The 27,792-nt window shown below is 34.6% G+C and overlaps 2 protein-coding genes across 3 annotated transcripts in view; one reads left to right on the forward strand and one right to left on the reverse strand.

The window, feature by feature from the left end:
* LOC115411376 (tubulin beta-5 chain) overlaps nt 1-27,792 on the reverse strand; it is a 287,981-nt gene that overhangs the window by 138,025 nt on the left and 122,164 nt on the right. The gene's annotated exons all lie outside the window — the stretch shown is intronic.
* LOC115411381 (uncharacterized protein C18orf63-like) lies at nt 750-13,136 on the forward strand. The gene is made up of 6 exons (XM_030123492.1): nt 750-880; nt 2,587-2,665; nt 4,027-4,083; nt 6,408-6,519; nt 12,894-12,935; nt 13,024-13,136. The coding sequence occupies exons 1-6, from the start codon at nt 750-752 to the stop codon at nt 13,107-13,109; spliced, it is 507 nt and encodes a 168-aa protein (XP_029979352.1). The 3' UTR covers nt 13,110-13,136.

The raw sequence follows: 27,792 nt of genomic DNA on the forward strand, positions 1-27,792 counted from the left end.
TAGAACCTTTTTGACACACTTAAAATTATGTAGTATTTTGTCAGAAGAGCATAATTGTATATTATGAAGTTTAATGTAATGACTTACTTTGTCAGTAACTATAATAAATAAGTACTTTTCTCATTTTTATCTCATTTGTGGCTTTCTATCCCATAATTGGATGTTTAATGTTATAAAAACATGTTCTTTTCTCACAATTATTGGAAATAAAACATGTTTTTAATCACTTAGCCTATTAGTGAATATTCACATTTTTAGTTTCTCAGACTAAACTCAGACTAAAACCAGGGACTGAAAAGTAGAAAATATGAAGATTTTCACTGTAGAGTTGTTGACTTTTTGGAAGTTAATACAGTTTCACTTGGTCTAATAGAGAAATGCAGACAACTTAAGTGTTTTTTTAATCATTTCATGGATTATACTTGATCAATACAGTATAATGACATGATCAAACTTAAATTAAAAGGTATTTAAGAAATAAAAACCGTACTTTTAATGATGATTATCTGTGTTTTAGTGATAAGTAAGACCTAGATATTTAATTTAAAATATTAATGAATATTTGGCTTATTTTACAGGAAAATATGCATCAGTTAATCAATGGTGTGACATGAACCATACTATTAGACCTTTATTTAGATGGACTAATGTGAAAAAGACATGCTTCATCTCTAATAAACTGACTGAAATGAGCCTTTTGTTTGTCGGTTGTTGTGTGTCTGTTGTGTTATTGTACAGGTTTCTTCACGATGAGCGTACGAGTCCAGGATCCAGCTCTGTTTTTCCTCAGACTTCCTGATCTGATGACGTTGTGTGGAATCACTCTGACGCTGCAGGACGACGAGGACGAACCGAGGACCAAACAGATCAGAACCTGCAGGTGAATGACAAAACCAAACCCAGAATCTACAACCAAGTTTTATTGAAGAACCAAGAATAAACGGCTCATTTGGAGCCTTTTGAAGATGACGTTTCCTCCAACAATATGAGGTTTAGATGCAACCAAAGGCATTTAAGGCCCCAGCTAAGTGGAATTAATGTCAAATGAACATGTAGAAAATGGATATCAACAAATTTTAGTTCCACTTCTACATTCAGATCAATATAATGTCAAGTAAAATAATAACATAATGACAACTCCAAACTTTTCTCTGTTTTAGAGTGAAAAACGTCAAATTACACTATGAAAATCTTTACATTGACAAACTGACCTTTAAAAAATGCGAGTTTAATGAACAACCTGATATTTCCTAAGAAAAGCAGGTATGTTTTTACCAATATTCTGCCTCAATTTATGATTTCCACATGTGGATTACAGTTTACAGATCAGTGTAGATCTACAAATACACAAAACATTTAAAAACAGACAGAATATTGGTACGATTACAAGTAATTCTCTGAAGACATATCAGGTTTTTCATAGTTTTCTGTTTTTTCAACCTAGATGTTAAACAATACGTCTCATAATGGAGTAATACAGCACAAAGGAATTCATGAAAAACATTTACATAGTATTGCGTATCGATAATTATCAGAATAAACAGCAGATTGCTATTACTTGGAGTTTAATTATTTGCAAAAGAATCAACAAGTTGGAAATGATTTAAAGCACAGGTGTCAAACATTCGGCCCGGGGGCCAAATCTGGCCCACCAAAGAGTCCAATCTGGCCTGAAGGATGAATTACACTGAAGATATTAACAATAAATGGTGGATAAATCATTTTAATTTAGGTTCCACATACAGACCAATTAGATCTCAATTGGGTCAGATCAGTAAAATAGTATCATAATAACCAATAAATAATGAAAACTGCAGATTTTATCTTTGTTTTAGTGGAAAAAAAGTAAAATTCCATGAAAATGTTTGTGTAACTAAGTGTTTATTGTGTAACTATCCTTTTACAAAAAATGGGAATAACCGGAACAAATATGAACAACCTGAAATGCCTTAAGAGAAATAAAAGCAATTTTACTAATATCCTGCCTGGTACTAAATGTTCTGTGTATTTGTAATAGTAATGTAAGTTGTAATGCACATGTGTTAATGATAAACTGATAAATTGAGGCAGAATATTATTAAAATTGCACTTTTTTTTTCTAAAGACATTTCAAGTTGTTCATGTTATTCAGATTTTTAAGGAAACGTTGTAGATGTAAACATTATCATAATATAATTTTACTTTTTTCACTGGTATTATTTTACTGGTGCGGCCCACTGGAGATAATATTGGGCTGAATGTGGAACTGAACTAAAATGAGTTTGACACCCCTGATTTAAAGGATCCAACAGCATGAAAACGACAAACTATACGACTAGACAAAAGTACTGGAGAGAAAAGATGCAACAAATATGAAAACGTTGAAGAAACCAGGCAATTTTTAGTGGTTTGAGAGTTTTTAAGGTCAGAACATGACAGATGGAAATGTACAGGCTGAACCTTCAGGATTATGATGAAAATATACAAGAATGAAATAAAGTAAGACAGAGGAACATTCAGTATTTATGTGGTCATAGTGGTGGTCATCGTCTGCCCTCTGATTGAACGGTATTTTCTGTTTTTTGTTTTTTGGTTTTTTTTTGTCAGGGAGCTGGTGCTGCTTTTCTCTGATGTCCTGGCATCTCCGGCTCTGGATTCATTCACCGACATCTCGGTGGTCATGGCGGTCAGTCACTCATCAGCTTTAACGCAACACAAACAGTTACAAATATCAGACATATGTCGAATCAGACTGAGACATTTTTGTCCTTTTTATGGATTATTTTGTTCATTTTGTTGATTATTTTTGTAAATTTTTGTTCGAATTGTTAAGTATTATGTAAATTTTTGTAAATTTTGTTGATTATTTTGTTCATTTTATTGATTATTTTGTTGATTATTTTGTTCATTTTTGTCCATTTTGCTGATTATTTTGTTAATTATTGTCCATTTTGTTAATTTTTGTTCAAATTGTTGAATATTTTGTTAGTTTTTGTCCATTTTATTGATTATTCTGTTAAATTTGTTGATTATATTGTAAATTTTTGTCCATTTTGTTGATTATTTGGTTAATTGTTGCTCAATTTGTTGATTATTTGGTCAATTTTTGTTCAATTTGTTGAATATTTTGTTCAATTTTTTTCATTTTGTTGCAAAAAGTTTTCATTTTGTTAAATATTTTGAATATTTTTGTTGATTATTTTGCTCATTTTGTTGATTATGCAATTCAGTTTGTTGGTTATTTTGTTCATTTCAGTTGATTTTTGTTGAATATTGTGTTCATTTTGTATATTATTATTCTTTCAATTTGTTAACTTTTTTTTTTATTTTTGTATATTTTGTTGATTATCTTTTCATTTTCTTGATTATTTTGTTGAAATTGTTTATTTGTTCTTTCATTTTGTTCATTTTTTCTGTTTGTTTTTGCTTCAGGTTGATGATTTTTGCTCAGTTTGTTACTCGTATAAAACCTTAGTAAATTAATCTGTTAAATCTCATATACTGTGAACAAAAGAGTTCAGGACATATTTGGATGTTTTGGGTTCCAGATGTGGTGCTGGTTGTAGACTTCAGCAGCTGATTGAAGCTTAATCATAGTCTTTCTAATGTTTTGTCTAGTTTTGTCAGATTATTTTTGCGTAAATACAACACAGTGTGATCATATTTCTGAATATTAGCAGGTCTGTTTAGCTCTTCATCATCATGGTGATGGGCAGATGTGGCTTGTTAGTCAAATACTTATTCTATATTTTTATATTAACAGTAGTGAATTCAGTGACTAGAGCAGCGGTCTGGAACATGTAAAGACACACTTTTATTCCTTTTGTGTGAAAAACATGTTTCTTCTAAACTAGAAAACTGGAGGAAAATATTTTGGCTACAGGAAGAACGTCATGGTGGACACTTTTGTCTGATTAATTGTACAAAAAAAGGTCAAGAATGGGAAAATAGTGCCACACTGATGGGTCTGATAATGACCATGTATTTCATCATATATTACACCCCCCAGTTTGACCTTTAACCTCTATTCGTCTTGTGATCGTCCAGATCCCGTTTTTCCAGAAAGGCGTTGTCCAGGCGTTTGGGCGGAGACACCGGCTGAAGGTGAGATGACCAGGGCAGGTGTTTGTCATCTTTTAGTCAGGGTTATTACGGATGCTTGGAATCCTTGAAAATACTTTAATTTCAATGTTGTGTTTTTAAGGTCTGAGAAGTGTTTGAATATGATTCCAATTATAACTGTGTGATGTGATTTATTTGTTTTTTAAAATTAACCCTTTCATGCATGAATTATGAGAACCTTAGTCAAGTTTTTTTCCTGAGTGGTTTTATTCCTCTTTAGGCACAAAAAAAACAATGTGATTGACTTTTTTTAAATGAACCTATTTTTCATGTAGTTACAAAAACTCATCTGGACACCATGTGTTTAATTTCTGAAGCAAAGAAATGTGAATTTAAAACGCAACATCAGAAAGTCATATACTGTGTGAAAACTATGAAATAAAAACATTTTCGATGCAGCTAATCTGTTTTCTCACATTTTATCGTACTCTAATACTAGTTATTACTCACTTCATGGAGATATTGTACAAAATAGCCTTTTTGCTTGAGAAAACTGTTAATTGCAGTCTAATAACAATTAGTAATTGATTTACACACAAACATGCTACTGCAGATCAGGTTTATCAAGAACAGCAAAGTTACAGTAATGGGATGAATTGCAGTGTATGGGGTGGTGCATAAGTGTCCACTGTGTTGGGTAATATGCAAGTAAAACAACAGAACTCATCAATATACAACAGTATAGCTGTAGCATAGCTGTCCACTGTAGTGACCACTATGCATGAAAGGGTTAACTCTGCCAGGTTAGATGCCAGATCAACACTACTTACACAGAGGTGACCCCCCCCCCCCCCCCCCAGAGTCTAGTACAGGCCTGAGTGAAATTGCCATAATTAGCCAATTAAAACTATTAAGCGCAACGTCTCAGGTTTCAGAAACTTGGAATTTTTCCAACAGCACAAACAGTGACAGAGTTCCATCCATCCAAACTGCATATGCACAGGGTGAGTCAGCCACGACACGTCAGGTTTCAAAGGGTTAAAAATGTTTGAATTTGACCTTGAAAAATGTGTTCGAACCGAGGCCAGCAGTAGGCATGGGCGGGGGGCAAATGTCCATCTTGCCCACCCAATCGAAAGTTAAGGGAAAACGTTTATCCAATAGAAAAACATCACAGACTACACTACCGTTGGCTCTTATTTATGATTGGATGGGCAGCCTACAGCCCGCCCTATTCCGTCAGTGATTGGTTGTCATTATTGTTTTGCATTTCCTGAGCGCTTCATTCGCTCCTACAGCAGCTCACAGTCCGTTTCTGGTCTGCGGGGAGTTAAACGTCCCTCCTTGGTCTCTCCTGCACCTATCGAGGTCACTGCTGCACCTGTTGGGGTTTCTGTTTAATACCACCATTCTCTCTATCGGAGTTTCACTGTATCTGTGACTTGTTGACGTGCTCTTGGGCTGAGCATCGTCTCTGGGCTCCTGCAGAGCAGCTGGCCCAGTTCGGCGGCCACTCGCATCACGTTATATGTGCACACACTGACTAAAGCAGCGCCAATAAAACACACACAGGGTCTCTCAGCCGTCGCCCAAGGAAGTGACAAAAACCAAGTGAGGGGCAAATGATCTCTGTCACTAAATTATATTAATTATTATAATAATTTCGTCATGATGGTCTATATGTACATAGTTCTACTGACATTTGAGTCTAAATTTCAGAGTTTTAGATGAAAAAGAGAGATTGTTGTTCTCATTGTCATTTGTCACTTTTCAGATTGAATTTGAATCAGACTTTTTTGGTTTGTGAAATATGAAAACATATAATTTAGTTTTTTTGTTTTTACTTTTGGCCCAGTTTCAGTTGTTTGTGCAGTTGTTCTATCTGTGCCATTTTTCAACCTGAGTTTGAACAAGAGTAGACTGCCTTCTTTTTGTATAAATTCTGGCGACAGTGAGAATCATTTACTTTGTTAGTATTTTAGTATTCATTCTTTTATTTTCCAAGCTCATCCAATGAAAAGAAATATGCACGAAGGACTTTTAAAATCATTTTTATTTTATATTAAAGAGTAAATGAACACAGATGAGCTGCCCGACAATTGAATTTCTCTTTGGGGATCAATAAAGTGATTCTTATACAGTACTTACATAAACCCCCAAACCACTTCTTTTCAGTGCTGTCAGGACTGCAGTTGAAATTGTCAGCCTTCAGGACACTATTACTATCGTCTGTACCCACCAACCAAGTTGCCCACCTGTTATTTCAACCAGCCCACCCTAATATGACAGGCTAGAACCGGCCCTGGTATGAACCCTGTTTAGTGTTTATGGTTTAGTTGTACATGTGTGTGTTGTGTGTTTTCCAGGTCAGTTGTCCTCAGATTGTGTCTCCAGGCGTCTTCCAGTGCTGTCTGTCCTTCTCCCTGGTCACCAGACTGTCCCCCCGCTGGAACAAAGCAGGACGTTACCTCATCTGCGGTATGTGTGTGTTCACTGTGATACACCTGAGAACATCTACGACAGGGACAGAGTTCAAGGTTTAACGCAGAACACAACAGAACCAACAGAACCCAACAAAACCCAACAGAACCAACAGAACACAACAGAACACAACTAACACAACAGACCCCAGCAGAACACAACAGAACCAACACAACAGAACCAACAGCACAACAGAACACAACCAACACAACAGAACCAACAGAACAGAACAGAACCCAGCAGAACACAACAGAACCAACACAACAGAACCAACAGCACAACAGAACACAACCAACACAACAGAACCAACAGAACAGAACAGAACCCAGCAGAACACAACAGAACCAACAGAGCACAACAGAACACAACAGATACACCAGAACACAACAGAGCCAACAGAACCAACAGAACCCAACAGAACAGAACTAACACAACAGACCCTACCAGAACACAACAGAACCAACAGAACAGAACCAACAGCACAACAGAACACAACCAGCACAACAGAGCCAACAGAGCACAACAGAACACAACAGAACCAACAGAGCCAACAGAACCAATAGAACCCAACAAAACCCAACAGAACCCAACAGATACACCAGAACCCAACAGAACCAACAGAACACAACAGAACTAATAAAAGTCACAGAAATAGTTATGTAATAAAAGTTGCAACATGAAAATTATGTAAAAGAAGAAAACAAAGTAAGTCACAAAAAATTTAAAATTTGCAACAGGACGATAAGTATAAAACAAAGTAAAAGTCACAACAAGATGAGAAGGTGAACTCAAAAAATTATGCAAAAGTCGCAACCCAACAGAAATTATGTAAAAGAACAAACCAAAGTAAAAGTCACAAAAAATTATGTAAAAGCCGCAACAAGACAAAACTGACCTAAAGTCGCAACAAGATGAAAACAACAGAACACATGGAAACAAAGTAAAAGCCACAAATTTTTTTTTATAAGTCGCAACAAGATTAAAGTAATTTAAAAGAAGAAAACAAAGTAAGTCACAAAAAAATGTACAATTTGCAACAAGACAATAATAATAAAAAGTCGCAACAAGACAAAAACAAAGTAAAAGTCATAACAAGATGAGAACATAAAAGTCATTAAAAAAGAGTTAAAAGTCATAACAAGATCAGAACATAAAAGTCACTAAAAAGAGGTAAAAGTCGTAAGAAGATCAGAACATAAAAGTCACTAAAAAGATGTAAAAGTCGTAACAAGATCAGAACATAAAAGTCACTAAAAAGAGGTAAAACTCGTAACAAGATCAAAACATAAGTCACTAAAAAGAGGTAAAAGTCATATCAAGATCAGAATATAAAAGTCACTAAAGAGAGGTAAAAGTCATAACAAGATCAGAACATAAAAGTCACTAAAAAGAGGTAAAAGTCGTAAGAAGATGAGACACTAAAAGTCACTAAAAAGAGGTAAAAGTTGTAACAAGATGAGAACGTAAAAGTCACCAAAAAGAGGTAAAAGTAACAAGATCAGAACATAAAAGTCACTAAAAAGGTAAAAGTCGTAACAAGATCAGAACATAAGTCACTAAAAAGAGGTAAAAGTTGTAACAAGATGAGAAGGATGCCGAAGTTGTATCTGGGACCTGCTGTGATCTGTAATTATCCTCTGAAGGAGATAACGATAATATGATGAATGATAACGACCTGGTTTTAAATGTGTTTATTCCAGATGTTGAGTCTAAACTACGTCACTTAAACCTTTTTCATTCTAATTTCATCAGTTGAACACTGAGTACACGTTCCTGGAGGTGATTTGGTCAGATTAAACTGTAGCTGAAGCTGTGTTTGAACGGACAGGCGATCCAGGCCTGTTGGCGTTTGGTCGATGACCTCATCACAGCGAGTCGAGGCGTGTTTGGTCAAAGGTGGTTGGTGGATGGTGTTGCGACACCGGGCCGATCCTTCACCTCACACCCAGTCAGATATAGAAACAAACCGAGGTCATAAAAGGCAATATTTACTGATGGGATTAGAGCCGTCATTCATCTGAAGAAAACAACAGCTCATTTCACCTCAGAACGTCCAAGATTCACAAACAAAACCTGTGTTTAAAAGAGCATTAATCTCAGACTACGCTGATAATTTAGTCGTTTTTTTTTTTTTTTTTGTGGTAAAATGTGAATATTTGCTGCATCATCATGAGCCTTTCCTCATCTTTGGAGGTTAATTTTCCTCTCAGTATCATGACCACGGTGCTGACCAAGTTCTGGAGCTGGTCCTTGAACGCCGTCAATGGCAGCTAATGCTAGGTGCTGTGTGTGGTAGGATGGGTAAAGTGCACAGAGGTGATAAAATGAGTTGGCATCGACATTTTTAACCATTTCACACACCTTCAGTTCAGTTGTAATAAGCAATAAACTCATTTTAAACGTACTTTAATGTATTTTTAGTGTGTTTTATTGTATTTTAGTGCACGATCTATGTATTTCAGTGTGTTTTTCTTGTGTTTCAGTGTATATTTGGTGTATTTTAGTGTATTGTAGTGTATGTTTTAGATATTTTAGTGTAGTATTTGTGTATTTTAGTGTATTTTTGCATATTTTTATGTATATTCAGAATCAGTATCAGCTTCATTGGCCAAGTATGTGAACACATACAAGGAATTTGGCTTCGTTTTTTTTTCTTAGCTCATAACGTACAATTTCAACATAAACCCAAACACACCTAATATAAACAAACATTCGACTAGAGACAAGGACAACAATGAGTTGAGAATAGTTCAGATAAATATGAATAACTGGGTAGATGTATACAGAGAACTGATCTATTAAAATATATGTTTATGTATATATATTTCCAGTGAGGATTTATATTGACAATATGTACAGAGTGCAAATTACAGTTTTACAGTGAATAGATATGTACAGGTCTATTAAAAATGTATAGGTTTATGTATATATTATTTACAGTGGATCTATGCTGTCATATTCTTGTGCATTTTAGTGTATTTTCAGTGCATTTCAGCGCATATTTTATGTATTTTAGTACATCTTTTGTGTATTTTAGTGTATTGTGGTGTATGTTTTACATATTTTAGTGTAGTTTTTGTGTATTTTTGCATATTTTTATGTATATTCTAGTGCATTTTGGTGTGTTTTTAGTGTATGTTGGTTTAAAACTTTGAGGCCTGTTCTGTCATTTATGTAAATGTAAGGCCTGAAATCTGACTTCATCAAACCTGCAGATACACAGATTATGTATATGGCATATTGTTAGTGTATTTTTGCAGACATTTAGTATATTCCAGTACATTTTAGTGTATTTTTGCATACTTTGTGTATATTCCAGTCCATTTTAGTGTATTTTTGCACACTTTTTGTATATTCCAGTACATTTTAGTGTATTTTTGCATACTTTTTGTATATTCCAGTACATTTTAGTATATTTTTTGCATACTTTCTGTATATTCCAGTCCATTTTAGTGTATTTTTGCACACTTTTTGTATATTCCAGTACATTTTAGTGTATTTTTTGCATACTTTCTGTATATTCCAGTACATTTTAGTGTATTTTTGCATACTTTCTGTATATTCCAGTATACTTTAGTGTATTTTTTATATACTTTTTATATATTCCAGTACGTTTTAGTGTATTTTTTTCCTTACTTTTTGTGTATTCCAGTACATTTTAGTGTATTTTTTGCATACTTTTTGTATATTCCAGTATGTTTTAGTGTACCATATTTTCCGGGCTGTAAGGCGCACCTGAATAGAAGCCGCGGCTGACTTTAAGTCACACCTGACTATAAGCCGCAGGTGTCCACATTGTGACATAAGATATTTACACAGAAAGATGGTAAACAGACAGATTATTTAAATATTTATTTCCATACCTTAACGGCTTTTTTCCAGACAGTGCCTGTAACACGGCAGTAAAACGGCAGGAACATGGCTGGTTCAAAAACCCAGAAAAGTCAGTGATCACTATCTTCATCTTCCTTCTGCTCATTGAAACCACTGAAGACGTCTTCTTCAGTGTTGGAGTTGAACATCCTCAGAAAGGCTCCGTCACACTCCTTCTACGTCTCTCCTCCGTTGTTGCTCAATGGCACTTCTGTGCAGCAGCTCTGTTTCCTTCTTAGACAGACACATCGATTGCTTTTAACTTCAAAGCTGCAAAATATGCATTTCTTCGTGTGTTTTCAAAGTTAAGATTAAAACTTCTCTTCATCATCTCTTCTACCCGTCTATCTCACTTTTGCGCTTCCTGTTAGAGCGCCCCCTGACGGCCGTTAGCCCATATAAATCTATACTCGAGCTGCATCGCTGTATAAACTGCAGGGTTCAAAACGAGAAAAAAGTAGTGGCTTATAGTCCGGAAAGTACGGTATTTTGGCAGACTTTCTGTATATTCCAGTACATTTTAGTGTATTTTTTGCCTACTTTTTGCATATTCTAGTACATTTTAGTGTATTTTTGCATACTTTCTGTATATTCCAGTATATGTTAGTGTATGTTTTGCATACTTTTTGTATATTCCAGTATGTTTTAGTGTACCATACTTTCCAGGTTTTAAGTCGCACCTGACTATAAGCCGCAGGTGTCCACGTTGTGACATGAGATATTTACACAGAAAGATGGTAAACAGACAGATTATTTAAATATTTATTTCCATACTTTAACGGCTTTTTTCCAGACATTGCCTGTAACACGGCAGTAAAACGGCAGGAACATGGCTGGTTCAAAAACCCAGAAAAGTCAGTGATCACTATCTTCATCTTCCCTCTGCTCATTGAAACCACTGCAGTCGTCTTCTTCAGTGTTGGAGTTGAACATCCTCAGAAAGGCTCCGTCACACTCCTTCTACGTCTCTTCTGTGTTGTTGCTCAATGGCACTTCTGTGCAGCAGCTCTGTTTCCTTCTTAGACAGACACATCGATTGCTTTTAACTTCAGAGCTGCAAAATATGCATTTCTTCGTGTATTTTCCATGCTGAGGGTTTGTGCATGACACGCAAAATGATTGCTCAAAGTTAAGATTAAAACTTCTCCTCTTCATCACCTCTTCCACCTGTCATTCTCACTTTTGCGCTTCCTGTTAGAGCGCCCCCTGGCAGCCGTTAGCCCGTGTAAATCTATACTCGAGCTGCATCGCTGTATAAGCCGCAGGGTTCAAAACGAGAAAAAAGTAGCAGCTTATAGTCCGGAAAGTACGGTATTTTTGCATACTTTCTGTATGTTCCAGTGCATTTTAGTGTATTTAAGCAGACATTTAGTATATTCCAATCCATTTTAGTGTATTTTTTGCATACTTTTTGTATATTCCAGTACATTTGAGTGTATTTTTTGGATGCTGTCTGTGTATTCCAGTACATTTTAGTGTATTTTTGCATACTTTGTGTATTTTCCAGTATATTTTAGTGTATATTTTGTGTACTTTTTGTATATTCCAGTATATTTTAGTCTATTTTTGCATACCTAGTGTATTTCTTGCATATTTTTTGTGTATTCTAGTACATTTTAGTGTATTTTTTGCATACTTTTCATATATTCCAGTGCATTTTAGTGTATTTTTGTGTACTTTTTGTATATTCCAGTATATTTTAGTCTATTTTTTCATACTTAGTGTATTTCTTGCATATTTTTTGTGTATTCTAGTACATTTTAGTCTATTTTTTGTAGACTTTTTATATATTCCAGTACGTTTTAGTGTATTTTTTGCCCACTTTTTGAATATTCCAGGATGTTTTAGCATATTTATTGCATACTTTTTGTATATTCCAGTACATTTCAGTGTATTTTTTGCCTACTTTTTGTATATTCCTGTACATTTTAGGGTATTTATTGCATACTTTTTGTATATTCCAGTACATTTCAGTCTATTTTTTTTGTATACTTTAGTGTATTCTTTTGCATATTTTTTATTTTTTTTGTTTGTGTTGGTTTATAATAACTATGAGCTCGTTGGGCTGTTATTTATGTGAATCAAGGTCTGAAATTTGACCAAAGATGGTGAGAAAATCGTCTTTAACAGTGAAAAATTCAGCTCCATCAAACTTGCATAGACCCTGAACATACATATAATAGTAGAAAAAAAGCAGTTGAATGAATACTTTTGGTAATTCAAAAAACCATGTCTTGTCTGAACAAAAGAAAATAGTATATTTTTGGTAAATATGCAGTTTTATGAAGCTAAAACGTCCACTTTTAAAATTCTGACCATTAGTCATTGGACTGTAGATGTGTGAAATCTGACTTTTATGCACATGTCAATCATGCTGAGTTGTAGACCTGTGGAAACATCTTCGATATGTGCCACACTCTTCCAGTCACCAGTACTTACTAGTGTTAGTGTGAAGTAGCTCCTGCTCGTCTGGTCACTGCCGTCCTTCTTGTTTCCAGGTCAGGACTTCCTTTCTGGGAGGGGGAGGCTGAATGCCATCAGTGAGTTTCACTGTCATTGGTTCATGTGTTTGAATGACTGGGTTTGCCTTGAATTAAACCTATTTTCTGCCGGTGTTCGTGGTTTCAGGTCTGGAGTTGAGCACCAGTCGGGGTCAAATGTGTTTCAGCATCGAAGCCAACGCCGTCCGACTCCCCCCGACCGCAGTGAGATGACTGACAGCAGCATTTATACCCAAAGATATTAGAAAATGACCTGAAATTAACCATAAAGACCTCTGAGGGTCTTTTATTTTATTTTATTTTATTTTTCTCCTATTTTATATGATTTGTTTTTATTTTATTTTAATTTTCATCTAATTTTAAATTATTTGTTTTTTTCAGTTCATTTTATTTTATGTCTCTTATTTAAACAATTTCTTTTATAGTTTATTTGTTTGTATTTAATTCAGTTTTTTAAATCCCATTTTAGATGATTAGTTTTATATATTTTTTTATCCTATTTTAGATGATTTTTAAATTTTTTTAAAAATTTTTTTTGCCCTATTTAATACAATTTATTTTATATATTTTGTTTTTATCCTATTTTAGATTATTTCTTATATATATATATATATATATATATATATATATATATATATATATATATATATATTTATCCTATTTTAGATTATTTCTTTTATATATATATTTTTTATCCTATTTTAGATTATTTGTTTTATATATTTTATTTTTATCCTATTTTAGATGATTTGTTAAATATATTTTGTTTTTATCCTATTTTAGATGATTTGTTTTATTTATATATATATATATATATATATATATATATATATATATATATATATATATATATATATATATATGTATAATTTTAGATTATTTGTTTTATATATTATTTTATTTTATTTTATTTTTAGGTTAATTTTAACCCCTTATTAAATTCTCATTTCCACCCATCTCTAATTGGTTGAACCTGTTGTAAAGGCGTTTTACATGTTCAACCTGTTTGTTGCAGCTGCAGGACCTGGACCTCCCCCCGCTGGTGCTGAGGAGGTTCTGCAGTGACCCGGGTTGTGTCCTGGACCTCTGGGCCACTGGTCGACCCTTCTGGTGCCACATCCTGCCCAGGTTTGACAGCTTCATCTGCTGGACACACAGTGTATTACAACAAACAGTTGGAAACCAGAGTCATCGCTGCAGCTCAGTTTGACTGGTTTTATGCTTTTCATTCTGAGCTTCAGCAGATTCAGATAAAATATTATACAAAAGGATGAAAAATATAATATAAACATTAAACTAAAATGTGTCAAATATAGCACAGTAAGTTAGATTTAATTCAGACTCTGAAACATTATCATGTCGTCATTTTGTTTGAAATATGTTAAAGTTTCTACATTAAAACTTTTGTCAGTATAGACATTTTTTTTCCTTTGTAGAGCGCTTAGACCAGGGGTGTCAAACATACAGTCCGTGGGCCAAAACCAGCCGCCAAAGGTTCTAATCCGGGTCATGGGAGGAAGTTGTGAAATGCAGAAATTACGCTGAAGATATTAACAAACTAGAATGTTAAATTTATTTCAATTCAGGTTCCACATACAGACTAACATGATCTAAAGCAGGGGTCTCAAACTCATTTTCTTTCAGGTTCCACATTCAGCCTGATTTGATCTCCAGTGGGCCGGACCAGTAAAATAATAGAATAACCTATAGGGGTGTGCAAAAATATTAGAAAACTTGTCAAATCTTAAGAAACTGGTGGTTTATTTGTTCACTTTGTTTAGCCATTGCAAAAGATGAAGGCAAAGGTACTGAGAATATTTCACCTACAAATGTATCAGTCCAATCCTTTTTTTTTTTTTTTTTTTTACGTTTTAGTGTAATATTTAGTGTGGCCCCTCCTTGGCAGCAATCACAGCAATGCATCTCTCTGGCATTGTGTCGATGTATTTTCTGAGAGTTTCAACCCCAATGTCATTCCACGCTCTCAGAAGCTCATTCCAGAGAGTTTCCTTAGAGTTTCCTTAGATTGTTGCCGGGGGGCACACTAAATATTGGACTAAAATGTAAAAAAAGGACTGGACTGATAAATTTGTAGGTGAAATATTCTCAGTACTTTTGCCTTTACCTTTTGCAGCGGCAAACAAGTGAAATTCAGGCTCTGGGAAAGAAAAAACCCCACCAGTTTCTTAAGATTTGACAAGTGTTGTGATATTTTTGCACAGCACTGTATAAATAATGACAACTCCAAATTTTTGTCTGTGTTTTAGTGCAAAAAAAACCCTATTAAATTATGAAAATACTTACTTTTTTAAACTATCCAAACAAAAAAGATGTGAATAACCTGAAAAAACTGAAATTTCTTAAGAAAAATCTGCAATTTTAACAATATTATTCCTCAACTTATCATTTCTACATGTGCATTATGGAGCGGCTCTACAAAGACACTAAACACTGAGGAACAGGCAGGAAGTTGTTAAATTGTGCGGAATTTCCTTTAGACATTTCAGGTTGTTCGTATTTATTCAGGTTATTCACATTTTATTGTTACAGGATAGTTTGTAAATGTAAATATTTTCATAATTTGTTATTTTTTGTACTGAAACGAACACAAAATTTGAAGTTGTCATTATTTATAGGCATAGTGTAATGTTATTTTCACATCAAACCAAGAAGTCATTATTTTTTGTAGGTTATTCTGCTGTTATTATTTGACTGTAGATCATATTGGTCTGTATGTGGAACCTGAACTAACATGAGTTCCACAGCCTTGACTATGGAATTTTTACACTTTGCTAATTCATCCCACGGGCCAGATCGGAACCTTTCTTGAGCCACATTTGACCCCCACAACACATGTTTGACACCCCTGATCTAAAGTAAAATGATGACAGAATATCCTATAAATAATAACAACTCCAAATATATGTTTATTTTAGTGCAAAAAAAGTCAAATTACATGAAAATGTTTACATGGATAAACTATCCTTTCACAAAAAATAAGAACATGTAATGTCTTCAGAAAAATAAATGTAATTGTATCAATATTCTGCCTGTTATTAAATGTTTTGTGTCTTTGTAGATCCACTGTGATCTGTACGTTAGAATGTACATGTGTAAATGATAAACTGAGGCAGAATGTTGTTAAAATTACACTTATTTTTATCGAAAGAAATTTCAGGTTCATGTTATTCACATTTTTTAAAGGATGCTTTGTAGATGAATGTAAACATTGTCATCGTGTAACTTTTTCGCTGTTTAAAAGTGGATTAGATTCTGTGAAACTGAGGCTCTAAGTTTATTTTACAGTTTCCTTGAAAACCAAAACATAATTTGTGAAAGAATCACCTGGATACTGATTGAAGCTAATGAGATTTCTACCTGTTTGCTGCCATGAGGTTATGTGAATGGTCCATTCATCAAAAATTATATATAAAAAAATAAAAAATAAAAAAAGCTATTTCTGCTAATTTTAACCTGATGCAGTTCAGGCTGTGTTTTATCCACCAAGGTTATTATCGTTAACAAAAACTAATGAAATGACGAAAAATAGCATTGAAAAACATTTTCGTTAACTGAAATAAATAAAAACTATAATTAAAAGAACAAAACGATAACTATTTGAAACTGTGTTGTGTGCTTACAAAACAAACTAAAACGTATAAAAATTATGGATAAAATTCCCTTTGTTTTCATGTTTGTCAATGTCGAATTGATCCGAAAGCAATTATTTGGTTATTTAGCTCTAGCAATTTTAGCAAGCGGCACCATACGACACTTGACTGTCCGTCACTTGTGTTCACTTGTGGTTTCCAGTCGTCTTCTGGTCCCCACTCTACCTGGAAACATGGAGACTAAAATTGGGAGAAAGCAGCAGGGATTTGAATACGACGGAGAAGAAGAGAAAAGATGCAACAAAACTAAAATTAATACTAAAACTAAACTAAAACTAAGTATTTAGAAAAAAATGAAAACTAATAAAAACTAGCAAACCTGCTCTAAAAACAAATTAAAACTAACTGAATTAGAGAAAAAAAAACTAAAAACTACGCTATAATGAAAATCCAAAACTATTATAACCTTCTTACCCACATACTAAAAAAGATAAATGTTGTAAAACTAGAGGTTATTACCTTTAAATGAGGTGTCATTGATTCATTTAGTCCTTGTGGATCTTTAATTCTAAGCCTTTGACCTTTGTAAATAGGAGAAAATGAACAGGAATTAAGTGAAATGAACATGTAGAGTAGACGTGTTGAAGCGTTGACTGAACAGAGGGCAGGTGTAATACTGACAGTGACCAGCAGGTGGAGCTGCCTTCATACACTTTCACCTTCACTCCTGTCAAAATTCACTGTGTTTCTGTGTTGATCAGTTGTCCATGTGTGTTTTATAGCATGAAGAAGGGTCAGATTATGAGCATCAGTCGTCAGCTGCCAAAAGACGGACCCTTCAGGACCTACATGGACCTGCAGACCCACTGGACCCGCCTGGTACGCAGCAAAACAACATAAGAACACATACACTAGACGTGTGAATTATACTCCTGAATAAATTTATTTATTTATTTATTTATTTATTTATTAGGGACAGTGCATATTAATGAACATCTACAACAATGTCTGTGATCCGTGTTGATAGCATGTGTTTGTGTGTTTTTCAGTACGGCTACAGACTTCCTGATCTCCCAGAGGACGACGTGGTCTACTGCAGCGTCTACTTCAGGCCAGTCGGAGACAGACTCTTCACGTACGTTAAAACCGTTTCATTATAGTCTTTGTTTTCCGCCGTCTGATGGTTAATCTTGTGGTAAAACAGGTTTGTGGCTTTCAGATCTGGACCAGAACTAACCAATGCAATGATATTTATCCCAATACAAAACTATATTCTGACATTAGTCACTATTGTTTTGTATCCCAGACCCCTGTAGTGTAATGTAGTGTATTGTACTGAATTGCCTTTTAAGTAATAATGTTTATTTCAGTCCTTGACATGGTGGTGCAAATGTCGTTTTGAACTATATTGTAGTGTATTGAACTGAACTGTTTTGTAATGTGTTGCACCAGTGGTTTCTGAACTTTTTTGGCTCCTGACCCCAGTTTAACATCACAAATTTCTGGCGACCCCAGACATTCAAAACAGAGATATTTGTTTTGCTGAAATTAATTTGTTTTTGATCCTGCAATAATTTGCTATGCTATGTGTCAAATACAGGTTAATTTTAGAGGACATTCAGTCTATATCATGGGTCAGCAACCTTTGCTATCTAAAGAGCCATTTTACGGCAGAAATAGAAAAGAAAATCTGTCTGGAGCCAAAAGATATCCTTATGTGTTTTACCGAAATCAAAGTTTCAGTGCATTTACAGAAGTACAAATAAATTACAGAACTAAACTAAAGAAAATGGTGAAATTTGTCATTGTGTTGAGTATACAGATGAATACCTGAAGTGTCATAAAATAAAAAGTCGTCTTGTTTTACTGTTATACTACTGCTACTATTTTTTGATTCATTTGGAGTGTAGTTACATTTTTACAACTGCATAACATCAGAATAAGTTTATGGCTCTGGCATATTTACATGTTTATACTGAAATGGAATGTATAAATGCGTTCATTAATAGGGGTGTAAGAAAATATCAGTTCTGCAATATATCGCGATATTTCATTTCACAATACTGTATCGATATTAAAAAGTACAGTGTCGGTATTTGTAGGTACTTATTCAAATGCAGATATTGTGGAGGTTCATTTTTGTTTTGTTTTTTTTGTTTTATATTTTATTTATTATTATTTACACTCTTTTATTAAAGAATGTTAGTTCCTTTGTTGGGATCGCACAAAAATAATGTTATGATGTTAGTTCTGAACTAATAGAATTATGAGCATTTGAACAGGATCTTAAACTGTAATGTCTGTAAAATATAATTTAAGTTTTAACACAAGAAAATTTTATGATATAACATTAGATCCTGTTGGGATCAAATAAAAATGTGTTTAGTATTTGTGCATATTTCTGATGTAATTCAATTTTGCAAGGAAATAATCATTTTTAAAAAAGAAACAAACAAAAACTTGCCTTTTAACAGTATCATGATATATCGTGATATATTGTATCGTGATCCTGGTATTGTGATTTGTATTGTATCGCCTGATTCTTGCCAATACACATCTCTATTCATTAATGTGCACTGTCCTGCCTAAATAAAGTTCCATACACTAACTAGAAAAGCACTTGGAGAGCGCAGACCTCTGCCAAGGCAGCTCACCCCCCCCCCCCCCCCCAATCACCACCAAAACTGAATCAGTTGTTCCTTGTGCCAGTATCAGCATTTCCTGAAAATTTCATCCAAATCCGTCCATAACTTTTTGAGTTCTCTTGTACACAGACAGACAGACAAACCCCAATGAAAACATAACTAACCATAATGAAAAAAAAACAAGACACCTGGATTCAATGTGTCCACATACTTTTGTCCATATGATGTATAAATGTGTGTAAAGTACTGGTGAATGTCGTCCGTGGCATTGGGTTCATGTCAGTGTTTTTGTTCAGGTATCCTCTGAGCTGCATCCGCCTACAGCCGGTGCAGCGCTGTCCCAGCGTTGACCTCCAGGGGGTGCTGAGCTGCTTCCTGTTCGACCTCAGGGAGAAGCTGCGGACGGTGTGCGGACTGTCCACGCGTCTGACCAGTCAACCCTGTTACGCGGAGGTCAAGCTGAACACGGCGTCGTCAGCACAGGTAAACATGAACACTGACCTGAACATCCACCTGGTCAACATACGGGAACTTCATCAACATTCAGCTCAGAGTCAGTAGAACCTGGAGTCCATTTACCCATAAAGACCCAAACACCCACCAGCGACCAGAACCATCTACTGATCCACACCTTTTAATACCTGTCGATCCACTAATCCTATCAATCCATGTCAGTAACTGGTGTAAAATACGGTTCTTCATCTTTTCATGGTCATCAGATATGACCCATTTGGACGTTCAGAGGCTCCGTAGCTACCGTGGAAACACCGTCATCTTCTACAACATTGATTCACCAGTAAAACCCATGGAGTTGCAGTGGCAGTGGATGGACACACTGAGGTTATGTTAAATAATAAATAAAATTAACAAAAATGAAGAAAAAATGTACACACTAATAAATAACATGAAAAAATAAGCAAAGATTTGACTAAAATAAGTAAAAAAAAAAAAAAGAATAAAATAAGCAAGGAAATGAAGAAAAACAGCTAAAGTAATCAATAAAATGAACAAATTGAATCAAAAATTAAAAAATAATAACCAACGAGAACAAAATAAGGCACAAACTGAAACAAAAAAATAAACCCATGGAGTTGGATTAATGAAAGTGTATGGACAAACTGGGTTTATATTAAATAATAAATAAAATGCACAAAAATGAAGAAAAAAATTTACAAACTAATAAATAACATGAAAAAATAAACAAAGATTTGACTAAAATAAGTAAAAAAAAGAATAAAATACACAAGAAAATGAAGAAAACCAACCAAAGTCATCAAAAAGATGAACAAGTTGAATAAAAATGTAACAAAAATAGTAACCAACAAAAACAAAATAAACCACAAACTGAATGAAACTGAAACAAAAAAATAAACCCATGCAGTTGGATTAATGAAAGTGGATGGACACACTGGGTTTATATTAAATAATAAATAAAACGAACAAAAATGAAGAAAAAAATTTACAAACTAATAAATAACATGAAAAAATAAACAAAAATTTGACTAAAATTAAGTAAAAAATCTTTTGTCTTCATATTCTTTCTCTTTGTTTCATTCATCTGTTCTTTCTTTTGCGTTCATTTATGATTTACTTTTTCTTTTGTTCTTTTGTCGTTTTTTTTATCTTCCTACTTTTCTCTTTTGTCTGTACATTCTGTCTTTTTCTTCTTTTCATTCAACTGTTTTTTCTTCTTTTCTTTCATTAATGATTTAGTTTTTCTTTTTTCTTTTGTCATTTTTTATCTTCCTACAATTCTCTTTTATCTTCACATTTCTTTTTCTTCATTTCTTTCAACTGTTTTTTCTTTTTTTCTTTCGTTTGATTTAGTTTTTCTTGTGTCATTTTTTTTATCTTCCTACATTTCTCTTTTGTCTTCACATTCTGTCTTTTTCTTTATTTCATTCATCTGTTTTTTCTTCTTTTCTTTCATTAATGATTCAGTTTTTCTTTTGTTCTTTTGTCATTTTTTAACTTCTTACATTTCTCTCTTATCTTCCTCTTTTGTTTCATTTGTTTCTTCTTTTTTTCTTCTGCTCATTTCGTTTTTCTTGTGTTATTCTTTCATCATTTTTTTCTCTTTGTTCTTCCTTCCTTTCTCTTTCCTTCATTCTTCAGATTCTTCCTTCCCTCCGTCCTCTTCCGTTCGCTCATCTTTTTTTTTTCCGCTGCTGTCTGGTGGATGTGAACGTCCAGGTCGAGGCTGTGAAAGTGAAGGTGATTTCCCAGCCTGTAAAACCTCGCTGGACATTTTTATGAGCGCAGGGGAGCGATGATGGAGAGACCTTTCTCCTCCGGCATCCCCAGGTTTCATTTTTATAACACAGATGTCAGGAGGAGGAAGAAGAAGTATTCATTTCATAGCAAAGAATCTGCGCTGTCAACTCCAGCAACACATCTTTTACATCTTTCTCCGTTTTTTCTGTGAAACGAGTTGAATAAACATCATCTTTTCATTGTCGGAGCCGTTAAGATTTAGTGTCAGATTACCCCATAAATACCCAGAGCTACTTTTGTATCAGTTCCCAAATGAAATGTTCTCTATATTTAACCTTCTTTAATGATTTATCACCATTTATTAAAGTATTAACTTCTGTATTTGGCCTTTTATTATTGAAAATCATGTATTTTTCTATATTTAATTTACTAACCATGTAGACGTTCATAAAAGCTCAGAGTAAATTCAAAGGTTATTACAGTATATCAAATAAAAAAAGAAGAAAAATTTCAAACCAGGGACTATGAATACTAAATTTAAAGAGTGGGCAAATAAGGGTCTACATATATTAAACACTTTTATCAAAAAAGGGTAAATTATTAACTTTCCAAACTTACGACAGGACTTTGACTTAGAACATCGTGACTTCTTTATGTACCTTCAGAGCAGAGACCATTGTCAAAAAGAGATAAAAAACAGACCTTCCAGGTGAAATAAACCAGATCACTGAAATTGTGAGTAATGCGTATAAGAATGAAGGAGGAAAAGTGATATCCAAACTGTATCAGGGATTGGTGTCTAACAGGAAGACTTCAACTCTGTATATTAGAGATAAATGGAAAAAAGAACTGTCGGTATAGAATTAAGTGATGATACATGGCATGAAATATGTGAAGCTCAAGTGACTACATCTAATTCCAGAAATTGGAAAATATTTTGTTGGAAAAACATAATGAGATTTTTTATAAACACCGAAGATCCAAAAGGCTTCACTATCATTACCTCAGTCCTGTTGGAGGTTGTGTGGTGAGCAGGATGTGGGTCATGCGCATGTTTTTTGGCAGTGCACAAAACTATCCCAATATTGGAATAATCAGTGAAGAATTTGGAAAAATATTGGGATATGAACTACCAAGGACATGTTCTGTTATATTTGGGTCATTTAACAGGAAAAGACAGACCAAGTAAGGATAAATATTTGATTAAAATCCTCTTAGCATCGTCTAAAAAAGCCATCACATGAAAATGGTGCAAAGAGGACCCCCCCCACCCTAAATAATTGGAGAGACATTGAGGAAGAAATTCACAACTTGAGAGACTTACGTATATCATAAGACCACAGCAAGCAACTTGTGAAGATCGATGGAAAAAATGGACAATAAACAGGACGACAACTGACACTATGTTCTAAATGTTTGTGCTATAAAATTTCAAAAATGGAACAATAAAATATAAGTTTAAAAAACCAAAAAGAAGAAGAAAAAGTGACTTTTGCAACAAAATCTGTCATTAACTGAACATAAACCCAGTGTGTCCATCCACTGTCATTGATCCAGCTCCATGGGTTTTACTGGGGAATCAATGTTCAACAAAGGTGTCAAACTCCTTTTAGTTCAGGGGGCACATGCAGCACAGTTTGACCTCAAATGGGCTGAACCAGTAAAACAATAGATTAATTACCTATAACTAGGGATGTAATGATATGAAAATTTCATATCACGGTTATCATTGTTATCGCGATATTGTTGAAATTGCGCTCAAAATGTTCAAAAAATACTGATACACACCAGTGGTGGAGAATCCCAGCTCCATAAAGTAAAAGTCCTGCCATGTATTGGTTCTACGTGTTCACTTAACACAGGTGATTCCACTAATTATCCCATCTACCTGGATGAGGAGTTGTGCTCATCAAAATGGGCTGGTGCAGTGAATGGTTGGAACAAATACATGGCAGGATTTTTACTTTATGGAGCTGGGATTCTCCACCACTGGGTTTCAGTGGCTGTTACATGTAAGACAGCACCTTCTTTGTTGTTTTATGTGAATTTAAGATAAACTTATTTCTGTTAGTGTTTAAATATGCACTTTTTGGCTAATCATAATCAGGAATTAAAAAAAAAAAACATTAAGTCATAAATAACCAGCGGTGGAGAATCCCAGCTCCATAAAATAAAAGTCCTGCCATGTATTTGTTCAAATCATTCACTGAACCAGCCCATTTTGATGAGCACAACTCCTCATCTAGGTAGATGGGATAATTAGTGGAATCACCTGTGTTAAGTGAATAGGTAGGATCAATATCTGGCAGGACTTCTACTTTATGGAGCAGGGATTCTCCACCACAGATACACACACTGAAATAATTTAACAAAGTTGTATTTTGGAAAAAAAATAAATTAATTAAATAATAGCCACAATGTACTTTCTGTTGGCAGAAACATTCAAACATTAATATGTAAACAATTAAATATACAAACGTGCATTAAAGACGGAACCCTATGGCCACTGTTTGGCTATTTTCCAAATCAAGTTTGAGTTGTTTTAGTTTCTTTTTCAAAGATAGACAGATAGAAAGAAAGAAAGAAAGAAAGAAAGAAAGAAAGAAAGAAAGAAAGAAAGAAAGAAAGTAAGTGCCTGGAGTGCTGATGCTTCTCCAGTACCATTAGTTTTCAAAGTGTGGTAATCAAACACAGTTATCATGATAATTATAATTTAAACGGTAAGACACTAAGCACTGAGGAACAGGCAGAAAAGAGTTAAGATTGTGCTTAATTTTCTTTAGACATTTCAGGTTGTTCATATTTGTTCAGGTTATTCACATTTTTTTGATACGGGATAGTTTGTAAATGTAATTATTTTCATAATTTAATATTATTTTTGCACTAAAACAAAGAAAAAAAATTGAAGTTGTCATTATTTATAGGCATAATGTAATTTTTTTTTTCATGTCAAACCAAGAAGAAAATCTGAAGTCATTCTTTTTTGTCGGTTATTCTGCTGTTATTATTTGACTGTAGATCATATTGGTTTGTATGTGGAGCCGGAACTAAAATGAGTTCCACAGCCTTGATCGACCAGGGGCTGCGTGTTTGAGACCACTGCTTTAGTGTAATATTTACATTTCAAAAATTCATCCCACGGCCCAGATTGGACTTTCTGACAGGCCGGATGTTTGACACCCCTGTTGTATAAGATGATGGTGTTTCCACGGTAACTACGAAGCCTCTGAACGTCCAAATGGGTCATATTTGATGACCATGAAAAGATGGTATTTTACACCAATTATTGACATGTATTGATAGGATTAGTGGATCAACAGGAATTAAACAGTTTAGATCAGTAGATGGTTTTGGTCGACGGTGGATGTTGGGGTTTTTATGGGTTAAAATCAGCTGATATTTCTCTTCGTTATGACTCCGTCTAATGAGAAATCTTTAAATGAAAAGATTTCTGTCTCTAAGGCTGGATTTTAATAAATTGGTTCATTTGCCAGCTCCACTGTAGCTCAGTCAGATGAAAATACAAACTGTAAATCAGGAACGAGGCAGGTAAGATTAAAGTTATTCCTCATGTTGAGAGCTCATTCTGCAGACGTGGAAGTTTCTTATTCACAGGCAGCAGATAAAGAGTATTTTATCCTCTTTGCAGTGGGAAACACCCGCAGAGATCGATTCAGTGCTCACAGAGTGAAGCTAAAATATTTATAGTGTTCAGCTGAGCTCATTTCAGACACACAGAACAGAGATAAAGAAGCAGCATCCGTCTGGTCCGGTTCTGTTCCTCTGTTATTGTCGGTAAATCCTCTGATTCATCTACAAACACTTCAGACTGGGTTCAGCTGACTTATCTGGAAAGACATCACTGATCCTCGTCAAAATCCAACCGGGGAAATGTTTCTACTCCAGGAACCAGGAGGGACCATTAAAAAGGCCTGGTTCAGACAAATCCACGGGGATCATCCACATTAGGTTTTCAGATCTTATCTTTAACGTGCCTGGATCTGGTTCCATCAGATTCTACAAATGTGTCTCTTGATGCTTCGCTCATATCTTCAGTGTCTCTTTTTAAGCCCAGTCGATTGTAATAGATATCACAGTATATTCAAGGCTGATTTCACTGCTCTGCAATTTCTTAGAGAATATCTGCGTCAGACATTAAATGTGCAAATCTCACATTACACTTTTAATAAGATGAATCAGAAAACAAATGACCAAAGTGCTGGTTAGCTCATGTTTTCAATATATACATGATGGTGTGTTCTCCCACATGTATGTTGGTTTCTGTCCGTTTATACAATAGATTTATAAATGTTCCACTGATAGAACCTGTAAAGTGAATGTATTGTCATGTGCAGACAGTGTTTTGAAGTAGATCTGGTAGCTCTGACACTAATATTCCTTTGGAGTTAAACCCATTCTCTCATTAATTCTCAAATTTTCACATTTTGACCCAAGACTGTATCTATGAAGCTACAACCAACTAGTACTTTTGACTTAATTTTTCTTAATTTGTTTAACTGCTTTTATTCTGGAAACATTTTACTTGTAGACCAGTGTTTTTGGTCAAAAGTAATATTTAAGAAACTAGATGGTTGGTATGCCTTGTTGCTTAAAAAGGCAAAAAATGAAAATACATTAAAGATACAATAAGGCAAAAAAATCAGTAAAAGATGCAATAAGACAAAAAAATGAAAAAAAAAAAAAAAAAAAACGAAAAAAGGTGAAAATGTGTAAAAAAAAAAAAAGAAAAAAAAAAAGAAAAAAAACCACACGAAGACAACAAAATAAAAGATGCCACAATATGAAAATGTGTAAAAATACAAGATGGAAATACATTAAACATAGAAAAAGACAGAAATACATCAAAGATGCAACAAGACAAAAGCATGTATAAATAACGTAACGTCACAATATGTAAAAAAAACAAAACAAAAAAAAAACAAAACAAAACCTCAAGTGCAACAAACCAACAAAATAAAAGATGCCACAGTATGAAAATGTGGAAATACATTAAACATAGAAAAAGACAGAAATACATCAAAGATGCAACAAGAAAAAAATGTGTATAAAAAATGCAACGTGACAATATGTGAAAAAAAAAAAAAAGTAAATCCCTCAAGATTATATATATATATATATATATATATATATATATATATATATATATATATATATATATATATATATAAGAGATGCAATGAGAGAAAAATATGAATACACAAAAAAGGTGAAAATATGTAAAAAAAAAAAAAAATATATATATATATGTATATGTATGTGTGTATGTTTGTGTGTGTGTATATGTATATATATATATATATATATATATATATATATATATATATGTGTATGTATGTGTGTGTGTGTGTGTGTGTATATATATATATATATATATATATATAACTGTCCCCTCCCCCTGGCTCCGACAAAAAAAAAACACCCCCCCCTCTGTTTTTTTTAACAAATTGCACCCTGTTGTACTGAAGAGCAACATGTATAACCCAATTTTCTTCTAATAAAAAGTTTAATAACAAAAGTGAATTTGACCTTGAAAAATGCATACAAACCCTGACACACAGATCACATGGAATCTAAACATTTCAGTTGTGATTCGTTCCACCTCTGTATGTGGTCCTGAATCAGATCCGTTTGACCTCAGTTTAAACTCTGCTCCCCTTCCTCAGGTGTCGACTGGTTCCCAGGTGAACCTGAGCTCCTCTTCCTCCATAAGGCCGGTTCTTACCCAGCTCCCTGCCCCTCCTTCTGCCCGACCTCTGAAGCCCTTCTTCGGATCACAGCCTCCATCGTGGGCCCCTCCCTCCCAGAGTGTGTCTTCATCTGATTTGTCTGGATTTCACCCGTCTTCTTCCTGTTCCCCACCAGCCTACCAGCCATCTTCCTCCCCCAGCTCCACCTCTGTCACCCCCCCTCTTCTTCCCTCAGTAAACCCTCCTCCTCCTCCTAAATTGGTTCCTATCTTCAAGAACAAGCATCCCTCTCGTCATGTTAACGTTGCTCTGCTCAGAGTCCAGAGGCAGAAGGATCAGCTGAATGGGGGAGGAAAGGGCAGGGGGAGGGTAACACTGCCCACCATCGGGGCAAACACCTCCTCCACCCACGTGTCCTCTTCCCTCCCTGTTCCCAGCTTCAGCCATCACCACAAAACTCCACCGAGTTCCTTAAGAGTGAAGTTCGTCCCCTCCTTCACCCCCTCAAAGAAGCCTAAACCTGCTCTGGTCCTCTCTGCAAAACCAGAGAAAAGAATTAAACCCCAGGAGAACTTGGACCAGACCTCTGCTGTCGCCTCCTCCAGCTCTAAAGAGAAGGAGGAGCCTCCATCTGATCCCTCCTCCAGCAGCAAACAGGTCACTCACATTGATAATGGCCAATCCTTATACGCTGATGATACTGTTATTTATCAGAAGT

Source organism: Sphaeramia orbicularis, chromosome 20 (genome assembly GCF_902148855.1).
Source record: "Sphaeramia orbicularis chromosome 20, fSphaOr1.1, whole genome shotgun sequence".
NCBI lineage: Eukaryota > Metazoa > Chordata > Actinopteri > Kurtiformes > Apogonidae > Sphaeramia > Sphaeramia orbicularis.

Coding starts and splice junctions, on each gene's coding strand:
- LOC115411381 (XM_030123492.1), top strand. CDS start 750: ATGAGCGTACGAGTCCAGGATCCAGCTCTGTTTTTCCTCAGACTTCCT. Junction 881..2,586: donor AAACAGATCAGAACCTGCAG/GTGAATGACAAA, acceptor TTTTTTTGTCAG/GGAGCTGGTGCTGCTTTTCT. Junction 12,936..13,023: donor GGGGAGGCTGAATGCCATCA/GTGAGTTTCACT, acceptor TCGTGGTTTCAG/GTCTGGAGTTGAGCACCAGT.